General features: G+C 37.9%; 1 protein-coding gene across 3 annotated transcripts in view; it reads right to left on the minus strand.

Moving 5' to 3' along the window:
* Window positions 1–17,394, minus strand: part of ADIPOR2 (adiponectin receptor 2) — a 77,628-nt gene that overhangs the window by 3,996 nt on the left and 56,238 nt on the right. For all 3 annotated transcript variants that reach the window (XM_030321362.2, XM_030321363.1, XM_030321364.2), the window contains exons 3-7: window positions 12,540–12,659; window positions 7,709–7,880; window positions 4,247–4,433; window positions 3,799–3,986; window positions 645–838 (exon numbers count right to left, since the gene is read on the minus strand). In XM_030321362.2, coding sequence (XP_030177222.1) covers window positions 645–838; window positions 3,799–3,986; window positions 4,247–4,433; window positions 7,709–7,880; window positions 12,540–12,659 — 861 coding nt within the window. The remainder of the gene's footprint in view (window positions 1–644; window positions 839–3,798; window positions 3,987–4,246; window positions 4,434–7,708; window positions 7,881–12,539; window positions 12,660–17,394) is intronic.

A 17,394-nucleotide genomic window follows, 5' to 3' on the forward strand; every position in this document is an offset into this window, starting at 1 on the left:
AAATTTTCCATCTGTTGGTCCCTTCTATTTCTTTTCCATCCCTTTTTCCTTCTCTCTTGACCACAATCTAGTTAACTCTACCTCCTATTGTAACCAAACACACATATACACACTCAATCTCTCATTACAAATCACTGCGTTTTAGTATCAAAAAGGACTTTGGTAAAAACTCTAGTCCATCACCCTCATTTTACAAATGAGGAAACCAAAACAAACTAAATGCATGGCCAATTCAGTGTAGTATACAGGAGCACAGATTCTGATATCAGACTAGCCTGATTCAAATTCTGCTCCTACCACCCAGGAGTAACTTGTCCTAATGTTGCTAGTCTCCCTAAACCACATTTCCTAATCTGTAAAATGAAAACATTAATAAAAGTTGCCATACCTTATACGGACGATGTATTAAATGAGGTAATCTATGTAAAGTGCTCACTCAGTACCATGCCAACACCAAGTTAGTGCTCAGTAGAAGTCATCACTGTACTTATCCAGAGAAACACTAATGAGGGATAGTTACAACTAGAATACAGGTCTCTCAATTCTTAGTCTAAAACTTTTTCAATTATTTCACTCCCCGGTCTTCCAATAACAAACTAACAGATATGTATGTATACACACTAACTGCCCCTGATCATACTTACCCAGATATCACACTTGCCGGGAAAGAAGCGTTCAGGGATGCGGGCAGCATACAGGGCAGCGCCTGTGATATAGAGGCTGGCCATCAGCATCAGCCAGCCAATCTGCCCAATGGTGGCAGCCTTCAGGAATCCCTCCGAGATGACATAGTGAAAGGTAGGAATGATTCCACTCAGGCCAAGGCCCAAAAACACTCCTAGCAATCATAAGAACAGAATAAAGCAAAAATGCAGAAGAGAAATAAGGAAGAAGTCAATATTAAAATACAGTACTAGTAATTCTACAAACTGAATATTTCAAGTATGATGCAACACTGGCTTCTTGTTTGAAAGGAAAAAGGTTCTTCAAACTCTTGGACACTGCCACACCAGACAGCACAGCTAAGTTCTAAAAGACAGATCTATTTACAAATGCAAGGAGCCTCCCGCTAAGAGATGCTTAGTTTAACAAGTCAGCAGTCCTCAAAGGGTACAGAATTGTGTCGATAAGGGTTTCAGGAATAGACAGTTCTAGGAGTTTGTTTAAACTTCCCTAAATGTTGCCTCTTTATAGACAAAGATTGCAAAACAGAGCAGTTTTACATATTTTATCTTCCCTGTGAAACACCAGATATTCCTGGCGTTTAAGCAGAGTGAAAGGGTGGAGGTGGCAACTGGGCAGAGGGGAGGGCACGACTGCTCCTGAAAGCTCCCAGGCCCAGAAAGTACCAATCCAGTACAGAAATCTATCAGAATCACTCCACCACAGCCCTACTGCTTTCCAGATCATTTATAGCAGTGTTTTTCAAACTTCTGGATGGGACCTAGGTTATAAGATCAACTAAGTGATCTCAATCAACAATTTTTTTTTTAAGTGAACTAAAACAAAGTAAAAATTACCAGACTGTCATAAATAGAATGTTAAGTAAAAGTCTGTAAAAAGCTGAGTAATTTATATGTGTGTGAACTTATGAATATATACACAAATATGTGTCCATCAAAACACCACAGGAACACCTCTCAGCAGCCAGTAACTGCTCCTACATTTGGACACAGTTAAAAATGATCTTTAACTCTCAAAATACAAGAGGCATATTGCTTGCTTTGGACATTACCAAATACACTGCTGGTATGCAGCAATATATGTATACACATACATCTCCAAGAGAAGAGGAAAATGGCAATACTCCTCACAGAAGAAAAATCATCATGATCCTGTTTCACTTGTTATTTCCCTCTACGTGTTAAATAAAGGCTCTACTGGTCTTTCCTATCATTCTTGGAAGTCAGAGCCTCAGGAACTTGGTTCTTCTGATTTGTATCACAGCAGAATGTTTCTTATCTCACATGCTTAAGCAGGCTTAGCACCACAGTTAAGTACTACTGGACGCCAATCCTGACCACTGGTTATCTGCTCATATAATCACTTAAAAAGGGAAGTCGGTAGACTGTTGCTAACAGTGGTCATTAACAAGAAGTTAAATTCTAACTTCTAACCTTCTAGGTAACCGTAGAAGAACCGCAGCTTGGATTTTAATACTCAATGTTTTGTTTTTGTTTTTTTAAAGGTCAAAAGAAAACATACTCCTTTTACTACTAATTGTTCATTCTCAGCACCAGGCTTGGCACTGTGGATAGAAAACTGAAGCCATGGTTCTGGCTACAAGGAGTCCCCAGGCTACTGGGAGACAAAAACATGTCTCTCTGAACTCCACACTTCTACAGGAAAGCTCAGCCAAGGCCTTTTGGCTTTCCATATGATCTCCAGCTAAACAAGCCGTTATCCTAAATATAAAAAGCCTCTTTATCCTTACATCAGAAGAGATGTATGGTGCCTACTTGAGTAGAATACAATCAGTATGGAGTGAAGTTTTTATTTACCTAAGCAGTACACGTTAGAATAAAAATATAAAACAAAACAAAAAAAAATGGTAACAACAACAAAAGAACGAATCACTAAAAAAAAAAGTATACTCCAAGCTGACAGACTAAGAATAATCAGTTTTTTTTTTTTTTTATGAAATTTATTGACAAATTGGTTTCCATACAACACCCAGTGCTCATCCCAAAAGGTGCCCTCCTCAATACCCATCACCCACCCTCCCCTCCCTCCCACCCCCCATCAACCCTCAGTTTGTTCTCAGTTTTTAACAGTCTCTTATGCTTTGGCTCTCTCCCACTCTAACCTCTTTTTTTTTTTTTTTCCCTTCCCCTCCCCCATGGGTTCCTGTTAAGTTTCTCAGGATCCACATAAGAGTGAAACCATATGGTATCTGTCTTTCTCTGTATGGCTTATTTCACTTAGCATTACACTCTCCGGTTCCATCCACGTTGCTACAAAGGGCCATATTTCATTTTTTCTCATTGCCACATAGTATTCCATTGTGTATATAAACCACAATTTCTTTATCCATTCATCAGTTGATGGACATTTAGGCTCTTTCCATAATTTGGCTATTGTTGAGAGTGCTGCTATGAACATTGGGGTACAAGTGCCCCTATGCATCAGTACTCCTGTATCCCTTGGATAAATTCCAAGCAGTGCTATTGCTGGGTCATAGGGTAGGTCTATTTTTAATTTTCTGAGGAACCTCCACACTGCTTTCCAGAGCGGCTGCACCAATTTGCATTCCCACCAACAGTGCAAGAGGGTTCCCGTTTCTCCACATCCTCTCCAGCATCTATAGTCTCCTGATTTGTTCATTTTGGCCACTCTGACTGGCGTGAGGTGATACCTGAGTGTGGTTTTGATTTGTATTTCCCTGATAAGGAGCGACGCTGAACATCTTTTCATGTGCCTGTTGGCCATCTGGATGTCTTCTTTAGAGAAGTGTCTATTCATGTTTTCTGCCCATTTCTTCACTGGGTTATTTGTTTTTCGGGTGTCATTGTTTTACAAAGGTTACAGAGCCACTTGCTGCCTTATGGACAGCATATAGTCATAAACTCAAGTGAATTACAAAATATATACATCAGCTCATAAAGCTCACAATACCCTAAACTCTAGTGCTTTAAGATAACTGATGAACACTACTACATAAAAAGCCCTCGAAGAATAGAAACTATGACTTATTTATATTTGCATCACAAGTACACAGCATAAGACTTGCCAAGTAGGCCTTTAATAAATGACTGGTAAATAAATCAATGTCCAATGCAAAACTCCCGTATCTCTTACCTGCTCTTACTCCTCGATACTGAGGGGTAGCAAACATGTCCCACTGGGAAACTATGATGGCCGCAATGCCCAGCACACAGATGACAATCAAGTAGATGAAGCAAGGTTGTGGATTACAGTAGAAAGAATAATAAAGCCATGGAACAAAACTTCCCATAATCAGAAGAGCAATACCAGAGTAATCCAGTCTAAATTAAGAAAAAAAAAAAATCCATTTGATGTTAAAAAGTACTGCCCACTACAGGTTCCAATTAATCCCCTATAACATGAGCTAGCAGTAACAGCCAAGAGGCAAACTAGGATGCTTGCTTTAAATTAAAAACTAAATAAATAATTTTTTTTTAAGTTCTCTTCAGATGGTATCAAGAATTCTGCCTACTCTACTGGATGTTTTTCCCTAACCACTGACTCTAATATTTGATTACAATGTAGGCTTTCAGATACGTACTTAGAGAAGAGCCGGGAGACCCCTTCTGAGTGGCAGTAGACTGTGTGGAAGAGCCATGAAAAAGAAAGGCAGAGAATGGCCCCCAAGAAGAATAATCCAAAGACCACCTTCTCCTGCAGAGGGGCCACAAAGGAGATGTTTGGGCGAAACATATAAAAGATCCCCAGGCACAGGAAGAATACACAACCTATGAAAAGAGTGTGGGGAGAGAAAAGATTATCCTTGTGAAGAAACAGTGCTGTATATTCATTAGGCTTTCAGTCCTTCACAATCATAATGATATCTAAATCAAAAGTTCCATAAGAAAAATGTTCCAAATAACTGAGGCTTATCCAAAATTTTGGTCTACTTCATACATGGTTGGTACCCTATACTCCTCAGCCTCAAAAAATGAGTTTGTAGAATACAGTAACTTATTTATCTAACAGCATAATCAAAAAAAAATACAATGCTGCTACTTCTTAGAAGGCTAAATTATTCCACTTCTACCTCTAGATCTAGTATAAAATTTCATTTAGAAAGTTTTTGGTGGGGCACCTGGGTGGCTCAGTCAGTTAAGCGCCTGACTGTTGATTATGGCTCAGGTCATGATTTCATGAATTTTGAGTTTGAACCCCATGTTGGTCTCTGCACTGACAGAGCAGAGCCCGCTTGGGATTCTGTCTCTCCCTCTCTCTCTCTCTGCCCCTCCCTCATTCACACTCTTTCTCAAAATAAATAAACTGAAAGAAAAGAAAGAAAGAAAGAAAGAAAGAAAGAAAGAAAGAAAGAAAGAAAGAAAGAAGAGAAAGAAAGTTAGTTAGTTAGTTTTTAGCACATATATTGGAGTCCAGCTTTCAAAGGTCCATTTTATGTTTGCTTTGCAATGAATTCTAATACCTCCAAACCCTGGCAAGACATACAGCTTTCCGGGGCGCCTGGGTGGCGCAGTCGGTTAAGCGTCCGACTTCAGCCAGGTCACGATCTCGCGGTCCGTGAGTTCGAGCCCCGTGTCAGGCTCTGGGCTGATGGCTCAGAGCCTGGAGCCTGTTTCCGATTCTGTGTCTCCCTCTCTCTCTGCCCCTCCCCCGTTCATGCTCTGTCTCTCTCTGTCCCAAAAATAAATAAACGTTGAAAAAAAAAAAAATTTAAAAGACATACAGCTTTCCTCCACCAACAGGTGTCAAGGAATATTATGCTTCTCTGGTCCTGTCCATTGACCCAATAGATTCAAAAGTTAAGGACAATAAATTATGCCCATTTATGTTATTTCATAACCAGTTTTTCAACTGCTCTTTTTCACAATGAGATACATGTTTTTATTGCTTAGGGAAAGGCCACTTAACACAAGGAAGGCACAGAAATTAAGAAGTTAAACATGTGCTCCCTCTCTCTCTGTCCCTCCCCCACACATGCTGTCTCCCTCTCTCTCAAATATAAACAAACATTAAAAAAAAAAAAAGTTAAACATGTGCTATGTGACTGACTGTTCAATCTATTTAATAAATCTTTTACCCCTGAGTTGGAAGTCAGCAACAAGCTGGATTTGATTCTCTATTCCACTCTTACTACACTAGCAGGCAGGAACTTGGAGACACAATGGAAGCCAAACGTGTGATATGAAATGCAAGTCAAATCGGGTAAGCCAGAAAAGATTTAACATATTCACAATGTTATGCGACCATCACTATTATTTAATTTCAGAATATTTTCATCACCCCAAAAAGGAGCCTATACCTATTACATTCATCTCCCACTCCCCATTACCCCACAGCCTTAGACAACCACAATCTACTGTGTCTGTGGATTTTCCCATTCTGGGCATTTCATGTGTATGGATCATACAGTCTGGCTTATACCACTTAGCATAATGTTTCAAGGCTCACCTATGCTGCAGCACATTATCAGTACTTCATCTCTTTTTACGGTGAAATAATACTTCATTTGTATGGATATACCACATCCTGTTTACCCATTCACCAGCTGAAAGATGTTTGGATTGTTTCTACTTTTCAACTATTACAAATAATGTTGCTAAAAACATTTGTATACATGTTTTTGTATGAACATGTTTTCAATATTCTCGAGTACCTAACTAAGGAGCAGAACTGCTAGTGACTCAGTTTAACTTTCTGAGGAAGTGCCAAACTGTTTTCCATAAAGACGGTACCATTTTACATTCCTACCAGCAATGTATGAGAGTTGTAATTTTTCTACATCCTTGCCAAGATTTGTTATTTTCCATTTTCTTGATTATAGCCATTCTAGTGAGTATAAAGTGGTATCTCATTACATTTTTCAAAGTTTTTGATTTGCATTTCCCAAAATGACTAATGATGTTGAGCATCATTTTTTTTTTAACTGAAACAGAGTTGACACTTCAGCATCTTTCCATGTGTTTACTGGCCATTTGTAGACATGTCTATTTAGATGCTTGTCCTTTTCTTGTTTAGTTGTAGAAAGTTATTTACTAGATCCTCATCAGTTGTATGATTTGCAAATATTTTCTCCCATTTTGTGGGTGATCTTTCCACTTTCTTGATAATGTCCTTTGACATACAAAAGTTTTTAACTTTGAGAAAGTCCAACTTATCTATTTTTAATTTGGTTGCTTGTGCCAAATTTAGGCATCAATTCTAAGAAACTGTCACCTAATTCAAGGTCACAAAGATTTACATCTGTGTTTTCGCCTAGGTTCTATAGTTTTAGTTTAGGTCTTTGATCCATTTTGAGTTACTTTTGTATATGGAGTGATGTAGAGGTCCAACTTGATTCTTTTACATATAATTACTCAGTTTTCCTGAATACCATTTGTTGAAAAGATTAATCTTCCCTCGTTGTACTTTCTTTAATATGCAATCATGATGGAAAAAAAATTATAGATCACATTCTACTTCAAGTGAAACTAAAATTGTGAATATTTTAAGTAATGACTTTGAAAAATCAGGGTTTTTTTAAATGTTTATTTTTGTTTTTGAGAAAGACAGAGAGTGCAAGCAGGTAAGGGCAGAGAGAGGGAGACACAGAATCCAAAGCAGGCTCCAGGCTCTGAGTTGTCAACACAGAGAGCAACACGGGGCTCGAACTCACAAACTGTGAGATCATGACCTGAGCCGAAGTTGGACGTTCAACTGACAGAGCCACCTAGGCTCCCCCAAAATCAGCTTATTTCTATTAAATAACCACCCTCCTCACATTGTTCATTAAAATATTATACACATTTTGTATAGCAAAATGGCCTTGGCCTGGTTCAAGGACACTGTTGACAATCTAAGTAGAGAAAAATATGACTCAGCTATAATAAAATCAAAGTGCAAACTAGGATAACCACAGAGTAAACCAATAAGAAATTATCATTAGAAATTCAGAAAACAAAATGGCAAGTCAGAAATACATTTTAAATTTTATCCTTAACCCTCAAATACATGGGGGGAAAAAATATATAGTGAATCACTAATTCCTGACACCACTGATATTACATACCCAAGAGATGGGTCCAGATGTTTCCTGTCTCTGTGTGTATTCTGAAAATGCTCTTAAAACAGGCCCGGAAAGAAGGCATTGGGGGCCGATGTCCATGTAAAAGGAAATCGTTATCCTTGAGCCAGTCTGGTAGTACATCATGAGGGATTACTCGCCATCGGCCTTCCCATACCTGGAAGAAGAGTATCAAATACGTATGTGGTTGTGTCAACATAGCAACACTGGTTGCCCTAAAGGTGTGGTTTCAAGCTTGGTTTCAGTCTGGCTAAAGGCAGGGTGAGAGGTCCACATATACAAACTCTCCTTCCTTCATTATCCACAACAAACTTTACCTCTGAAAATTCCCTGTGGTATTAAATATGACCGTTCTTATATTTAATATTTCTGTTGGTGGAAAAAAGAACTACAGTTGACCCCTGAATGTGGGTTTGAAATGCATGGGTCAACTTATATGCAGATTTTTTACAGTACAGTCCTATAAATGAATTTTCTCTTCCTTATGATGTTCTTAGTAACATTTTCTTTCTCTAGCTTACTTTATTGTAAGAATACAGTATAGTTGAGTTTATGTTATTGGTAAGGCTTCCAGTCAACAGAACCCTATTAATAGTTAAGTTGGTATACAGAATTGATGTAAAGAACAAAGGCAAAAGAAAAAAGTAAATTTCCTTACAACTTACAGCCCACTGACAAGTACTTGGGACAGGCAGAGTGGCCTTCTTCCCGGAACTCACTGATCTCAATGTTAATACTTTTCGAGAGGCAAAAGGCAACCTTAACTTGACATTAGCCTGAACTCCAGGATCCTATAGGTCTTCTTTAACATATGAAGATCCCTTTGGAAACTTTCTTTATCTTTACCCACTCCGCAAGATACATATTAGCAATCACCCTCCAAGCATATGGCCCACTGATATACATCTGAAGGGTCTCATGACAAGTGGTTTTACTAGGCAGTAGTAAATGATCTTTTCTTAATAGCAGCTAGTCCCTCAAGGTCCTGGAAATCTTGCTCCCAAATTCCTTAGAGACTTATGCTATCCCTAACCTCCTCCCAACTTAAAAGTATATAATCAGTCACTCATAACCCCAATGCAGCTCTTTCTGCCCACAGGTCCTATCCCGTGCTTTAATAAAACCACCTTTTTTGCACCAAAGATGTCTCAAGATTTCTTTCTTGAACATTTGCTCCTGGACCCCAACAACATATCAGAATCACTTTTGTGTCTTCTGCTAAAATCTCTCCCTCTCCCTTCTCTTCCTACCACAACAAACACGATGAAGAAAGAGCACAGCAGTCAAAATTTGGGATCTCGGCTATTAACTAGTTGAAGGAGCTTTAATCAGAAAATCACCAAGGGGTGCCTGGGTGGCTCAGTCAGTTAAGCGTCTGACTTCGGCCCAGGTCATGATCTCACAGTTCGTGAGTTCGAGCCCCGCTCTGTGCTGACAGCTTAGAACCTGGAGCCTGCTTTGGATTCTGTGTTTCCCTCTCTCTCTCTCTACCCCTCCCCAGCTCATGCTCGCACTCTGTCTCTGTCAAAAATAAACTTAAAAAAAAAAAAGAAAATCACCAAGCTTCAGTTTCCTCATTTATAAAATGAAGGTAACAATACTTTGATTACTTCCTAAGGATCAAATGAAATAACCCAAAGCAAGCCCCAGCATCCACCCCACAGGTGGTATGTAATCCTGACCATCCCCAGAGGGTATTTATTACCTACCTAAGAGTTAGTGACTAATCCACCCTCAATCATGCTGGAGAGATGGCAAAGAAACTCAACCTTCACTGCCCTTCAAGTCTCATCACCACCTCCCCTTCTCCCTTTTTCTTCACTGTCCCTCCCCCAAAGACTCTAACAGGAAAGGGTCAGGAATTTGGTACTCTTCCTTAAAATAAGTTTGTCAACCTCTGCACTGTTTCTTTTAATGTCTCTCAGCCCAGAGAGCACACATCACAAGGATCACTTAATCCTGAACTAACTTATTTCTACTAACCAGAAGGATACAAGGAAAAATGCCAGGTACGTGGTCGACCTACAGGCTTCAGGTTCAGACAATGACCCCCACACTTATCCCCCAGGGTTCTTGTGACAAATAACACGGCTAGGCTATACAAACTTGGCGCTCTCTCCCTCTCTCTACTATGCAAAATAACTTTTGTTCCACATCTTCCTGTTCTCTGCTATCCTTAATCCTTCTTACTGAAATACATTTATAAAAGAACTGATCTTCTGTGTAACTCCAAAGGAAATGAGAACAATTTAAGAGTAGATGTGGCCCTCTTAACACTATTGAAACTCACTCACTCTCTAGCCTCCTCACTTCCTGTCTCACCTTCTAACTCAAACTGTGAGGCTTGCACTTACGGGTGCAAATCTGACCATTCCATTCTTGTTCATAACATACAGTAAAAAAATAATAATGCCAAAAGACTAATCTAGATTTTTAATGTCTACTGGTATAAGGACTTTCTGGAGAGAAAGAGAACATTCCAAGATACTGAATTTCTTTCATCTAATTTTTACTTGAAAAAAGATAGTTACTGTTAATGTTAACTTTACAAGATGCTACTCTGTTTCACTTTGGGAGAATTTTATATTCTAACAGGGAGAGAAAAAGAGAAATCAATCCTCACAACTGCTCCGGTAGTTCACAATATGCAAACAGCTCTGTGTGACCATATGAAAAGTGCTATTGTGTTATCCCACACAGTCAAAATGAACACTTTCTGCAGTCAGAAAGAATATGTTGAGTTTCTTACTAGTTGTATTTGCATATAATATCAATTTTTTTCTCCACTGTTTCTAAACAAACATTCTAACAGACTAAACTGAGCCAAGGTGATATACTTTCATAATTATACTGAAATTAGTGTCATATTCAACTGACATTGCAACCTCAATTCTCAACTTGGGAGTCCATCCAAATGCCAACCCAAACAGGCATCCTCTTTTACCTCTCCATCGTAAAAAGGAAAGGATCACAGCTTAGGCAAATACATATTCATTTATAAGCACAACAAAGGCACTGCATATAAGAAACATCTGAGCAATGGTCCACTGGATTCGTATTAGACCATTAACTCACAAAACATTTATTCTTAATTGAAGGCTGGGAAAAAAGAGACCAAGATCAAACTTGGACACTCAATAAAGATTTTATGATTTTATTTCCCCTATTCCTATAAGAAAAGCTTTTCCAAAAGGGATAGTAAGTATACGAGCAAGGCCACAGGACACTTCGTTTTAACTACTGTTTACTTGCTTCCAATACAAGAAAAAAATTTTTTCTAGTGTCAAGTACACTCAGGTGCACTATGGCAGCAGGTGAAGCAAGCCTGGAGAATGTCATGTCACAGGAAGCCCCTTCAGACCACTCTCACAGACAAACTCTAGAGGGTGATAAGGGAATGGTAATAATTTTTGTGCTCCAGTTTTCTTCAGTAAATCATAGTTTGGAGCAAACAAATGCCCTAGTTATTCTCCCATTAGCTGTTACACTGTAAGTTTTATTTGCTTTATTCTTTACTTAGTTCAGAAAAAGAGAATAAAAAAGAATAAAAGAGAATAGGACCCCACTGATCTATAAATATTAAAAATTCCTAATAGCCCAGACACTAAATATCCAACTTTGAGAGATTTACCATCAAATTTGCTTGTTGAAAAACAAAATGTATCTTCTATATACTTTCGTATTCATTCTCCTAAGACAGCAATCACTAGAAAGAATGCATTGTTTTGCTTGGCTTTTTGCTACGGTTTTGCTTGGTTTTTTCTTCACTAATTTTCAAACACTGATTAAAATTTCCTAGGCTCTAAGTAGACCCATAAATATTTATACCCCTCCCTCACCACTCTTCATCCATCCCTTTATCTTAGAAGGGGTGTCTATAATGTCCTCTTCTCATCCTCTTCTCCAAAGTATACTATTCTAGAGTCAATTGGCCCCAATTATTTCTACCACCACTGTGAATATAAGCAAACCTAATTTAGTTTTCAGGATCCAAGACCACAGGCATAAAAAGTCTTGGTTTCATGAAACCCATGAAAAAGCTAAGAGTCACAAAAATTTCTCTCTAAATGATCAAGAGTTCTCCAGAAATATTTAACAAATGAATTTATTTACACATACAAACATAGATTGACTTATGACTTTAGATCTGTCAGAGCCCTATCTAATGATCAGATTATCAAGTAGCTGTAAATTTACCAGTGTCCCTATTTTCTCTAAGAAAGCACCCCCAATTCCAGTTACCGATTTAGAAGGAAAAAAATCCCCACAATAGGTCTTAAAGAATCAGATAATGTGTTAGAAGAAAAACTTTAGAGACTGAAAACATGCCAGCTAAATTGGAAATCCTGGATGTTCAGGAAAACCAGGAAATTTCTATCTAAAGAGTAGTTTGATTAGCCAAATAATCTTTAGCAAAATTAGCACATTTGCCATCACAGTCAAATAACAAAAGAGATTCAAGGCACTTGGGACTTCAGTATCTCTAGGCATCATCTCCAACCCCCCCCCCCCACACACACACACACAACTTTCATCCTGTCTTATCTAAACTATCAACAAGACATCTATTCTGTTAACTTACATCAGGAAACACTTGTTAATAGATGGATATTCTAGTTTTATCACAACCTATCATGGCTGCTGCAGGCAAACAAATGTATTTTGTCTTAAACAAGGTTAAAGTCATGATATTGTTTCTGTCTCCATTTTGCTACAGATTATCCCCAGAGTAAACCAAAGGCAGCTCTCCTTAAAGGTTTCTGTTTGGGAAGGGTTAAATATATAGCATAGGAATAACAAGAAACTGTCATCTTACCTTACAAACAAATTCTTCCATTCTTTCCATAGCATGATGTGCTTGTAAAAGAGGGGATATACCCATAAACCCCTCATCTTCCTGAGAAACTTCATCATTGCACTCATGTTCCTCAGAGATCTGTAAGGCAATCAAAGAAACAGTCAGGGACAGAGACCAGGGCCAAATGAAAGAATCAATACACTTTCTTTGAAAAATTATAAATGAAGTAATTCTCTCTTAAGGTCAAAGCAAAGCCTCAAGCAAGTAACAATATAGGAAGTAAAGTCAGTTTATTATAGAATTAGGACTATTAAAAATGAACAACAGTTAATTCTTCTCTAACAGACAAATGAAATACAAGAGCATTCCTATGTTTGTTTTAGTAGCGAATTCCTGGGGTAGCTTGAATGGTTCATTTTTTGTTTTAAGAATATATTCACAGTTCACATATTATTACTATAAAATTGATAAATTACTGAGGGGAAAATCTCCAGGAACCCCACCTGGTGTATATAAAATAAATAATTGTAATGCACTGTGCTAAGTGCTCTAGAGAGAAAAAAGGGAAAAAAAAGAAAAAAATTTTACTCAATTCTTAAGATATGCCAAGCATAAAAGAAAGGACTTTATAAAGGCCATCTAACTTAATCCTGACAGCCACTTTATCGTAAGTTTTCTTATCCCCACTTAACATATAAAGAACATTAGGCAAAAAGGTTAAATAAGTTGCCTAAGGTTAACACTAATAAAGTGAAAAAGTAAAAACCCCCCACCCACTGCCTTTCTATATTCTTGACAAAATGAAGAAAGAAATGATAATCTGGTTAGACCTTAAGAAATAAATCACTAAAATTAAGACTTCTGTTTCCAGATGAAGCTTCTACTAGACAGAAGGATACTGTGAGAAGGGCAACTGACCAGAAGTCAGAAGACCTAAGTCTGGTTTTGCCACTAATATCCATGGAACTTTATATAGGTCTCTCAACCTTTCTGAGCCTCAAGTTCCTCATTTCTAATCTAAAAGAGGAGTTTAAAACTAAACAATCTCTACAGTTTTCCCTATTCTCCAAAATTCTGATATTCTGCAACTTCGTGAATAAATGAAAGCACAAGAGAACGGTAACTCCATATCTAATAAGTCTGCTAGATACATAGTACTGCTAACATACCTGCATGAAGAAATGAAATGACCTTCTACCTCCAGTCAGAAAACTGGTAAAGGATGAACATATAGGCACAATAGGTAATCTACCACAACACTTGAATTTGGACATGTTTAAAATGAAATCCTAAGATTTTATTTTCCTACTCTTTACTCTTCAAGATAACTAGGGGCTTAGTATTAAGACGCATGTAAGACATGTTACATACCCAATCTCAACTGTTAAAAAATTATCTTCTCCAAGAAATCTATCTTGACTCTGCTTCTCTACAATTCTTACTTATAAAACACACTCTCTTCATTACTTACCTAAAACTTATTGTCTGTCCTTCGGTGCCCAGTTTCTCATGATTGCCACTTTCCCCCAAGGCACTTTTAGTTTGCTTCTCCCATTCCCAGAAAATTTTATTAACCTAGATATACTACATGTTTATGTGCTATGGCTCTTCGGAGGGCTACAAACCACTGTAATATTTAAGACTTTTTCAAATCCCCCTCAATCAAGAAGCAGTTTTCACCAGAGAATGTATATGCCCTAATCCATAGCAACTGCCACCCTTTCTGAACTTCTCTAACACTTGAAGGCTGCAGCTCTCATTTGACAACGAATATAATATCTGATTTACAGCTCGTCTCATTGACTTATACTGTTTTATTTCGTGTTTGACTGGATTTTACTTTTTTAGTGTATCATTTCCTAAACAAAACTTTAAGTGTCTTTGTGGTCTTCTTTCCCATGGCCCCGAGAACAGTTCTCTGTAATATGTTATATACTTCATGGTGGCCTCAATTAATTAATTAATGCTTTAAAATTTTTTCAACAAAAATTGTTAAAGGATTGTGCCTAATAAAACATAAGATTAAAATGATAAACTTCATTAAAACATCAAATACAGGGCACCCAGGTGGCTCTGTCGGTTTAAGCGTCTGACTTCAGCTCAGGTCATGATCTCTCGGCTTTTGAGTTCAAGCCCTGAGTGAGTCAGACTCTGTGCTGACAGCTCAGAGCCTGGAACCTGCTTCAGATTCTGTGTCTCCCTCTCTGTGCTCCTTTCTTGCTCCCACTCTCTCTCAAAAATAAATAATAAAAAAATGTTTTTAATCAATTATATGAAAACTGAAAATAGATAATAGTTTAAAATGACTGGCAGACTGATTTTAAAGTATAAAATATAAATTTATATATAAAATGTAAAACAGCTCAAATATTTATACATGTTCAACATGTATTTAATTCTTCACAAAGAGTAACAGAAACAAAGATTCAGTCTGGACTTTCTCACAAATAAATTATGCCAGCAGTTTCTAATGAAACTACAGATGAGCACATAAAGTAGAACTATAGTTAAATGTTTCCTGTACTATCATAAGTAATATCCTATTAAAAGTTGTAGACCTGTCTGACATATCAGTGGGATTACTTACAACCAGTTAGTTTTGAGTATCAGGCTAATAATGCATTTGGATCCACAGAAGACTACTGATAGGAAAAGGTAAGCCAGCCTCCCTGGCAAACTAAAGTCATTTTACGCACTTAATCTTAAATTATAGACTTAGATAAGAAAGAAATGAGGATAAGGTGACCTTTCTCCATAGGTACTCACCACTATACCCATATACAGAAAAGAGAGATGAATGGTTCAACTTCCCAGTCATGGGGAGGGAAGAGGAATAATGACCCTGTTGCTGGGGAAGAAACAGGTTCACATCTTCAGCAAAGCTAATACATGTTTATTGAAAGAAAACAAGTACATTCAGAATGCAAGATGTATGGTCTAAGTCAAATACCAACTAGTGTAGAAAAACACTGTTTATACATTTAGTCAAATATTTTTTTAGGAAAAGGTGGCTTGCCATAATGGATTAAGAGTGAGTCTGAAGTCAGATAAACAGTGACTACTGATAAATTCTATCATCTTTGACAAGATTATATTTAACTAAAGCATCAGTTCCCTTACCTGTGAGATGATTTTAACAATATTGTACCTACAATACAGAAGTTTTCAGGATCAAAGATAATAAATAAAAAAAAACTATCACAGGGCCCAGGACTCAGAAGGCAAGAAATAAATGATGGTCCTTACTATTATGATGATGGGCTAGGTACTGAGAACATTAAAGTTAGTATCACAACCTAGTGGAGAAGCCATGCATGTAAGTAAATACAGCAAGGAACTAGTGAACAGTATGAACTGTATGAAAAAGGTCTGATGCAAATAGAAAAATATTTAACTTTGGCACTGCTGGGAAGTTTTCTAGAAAAGTAACATCTGAACCAAGCCCTGGAAAACGTGTAAGAATCTGGAGCAGAGGAAAAGTAGGACAACCATAAAGGCTGCTCTCTTTATCTGACTTAATACCTTGAAAATTCAGAGACCTGGGAGCACGGGGGGGGGGGGGGGGGGGGGGGGAACGACACAAACACAAAACTAAAGTTCAGGGCAACCTGGTTTCAAATGTCTCTTTTGTGATTTTTTTTTTTTTTTTTTTTTTTTTTTTTTTTTTTTTGGTCTAAGGAAGTTTACAAAATGCTTAACTATATACTTCAACAAATACAGTTAAAAGAGTCCAGGTTTTAGAGTCAGAGGCCTGGAAGAAATGGCCTATTCATTTCAACCAATACACCATATTATACATTTCAAAAAGAATTTTGGATGATAAAAAATATTGCACCAGGACTCTAGAGACCTGCATTTTAGGCCTCAATCGTCTAGGCTTACTTACTACCAAACCCTCCACTGCCTTGTACCTTTGACCCTTCATTCTAGCTATGCTGAACATTTAACAGGTTTAGACATCAGTACACACCAGTACATACTCGATACATGTTAGCTATTACTGGTACTATTCTCTAAAAGCATCATGCTATTTACTTCTGTGTCTTCACATCTGCTGTTCCTTCTGTCCAGAATGTCCTTAGGCTTTTCTCTTAGTTAACTCTGAAACTCAAATTTTACCTCCCTAGATGCCCAGTTGAAATTAGAGTTGCTCCCATAGTACACTCCACAATCACATAGCACTTAGCATAAATGTATCAATATACTTGTCTGTCCTTCTGACTAGAGTGTCAGCTGCTTAAAGGCAGACACTATGTCTTATCTTTGTATTCCAAGAGTGCTAATACATACTTTAAAAAAAAAAAAAACCCAGAAACATCTGCAGAAAATTGATGCATCTTTTTAAAAATTTTTTTTAATGTTTGCTTATTTTTGAGAGACAGCGAGAGACAGACAGAACGAACAAGCAGGGGAGGGGCAGAGAGAGAGGGAGACACAGAATCTGAAGCAGGCTCCAGGCTCTGAGCTGTCAGCACACAGCCCCCACAAACGGTGAGATCATGACCTGAGCCGAAGTTGGACGCTTAACCGACTGAGCCACCCAGGCGCCCCAATTAATGCATGTATCTTTACTAAAACTAAATGACTCTTGGTATTCCCTCCATTCTGATATTCCAGGAACCAAGTTTAGGTACTTGGAAGAAAGTTGGGACTTTTTTTTTTTTTTTGAGAGAGAGAGAGAGAGAGAGAGAGAGAGAGAGAGAGAGAGAGAGAGAGGGCATATGGGGTGGGGGGAAGAGGGGATCTCACGAACCGTGAGATCATGATCTGAGCAGAAATCAACAATCAGATGCTTAACTGATTAAGCACCTTAACCAGGTGCCCCAGGTGGGACTATTTAATAGGAAACAGTAGTGTGTCAGAAGGAAAAGCT

Source organism: Lynx canadensis, chromosome B4 (genome assembly GCF_007474595.2).
Source record: "Lynx canadensis isolate LIC74 chromosome B4, mLynCan4.pri.v2, whole genome shotgun sequence".
Classification (NCBI taxonomy): Eukaryota; Metazoa; Chordata; class Mammalia; order Carnivora; family Felidae; genus Lynx; species Lynx canadensis.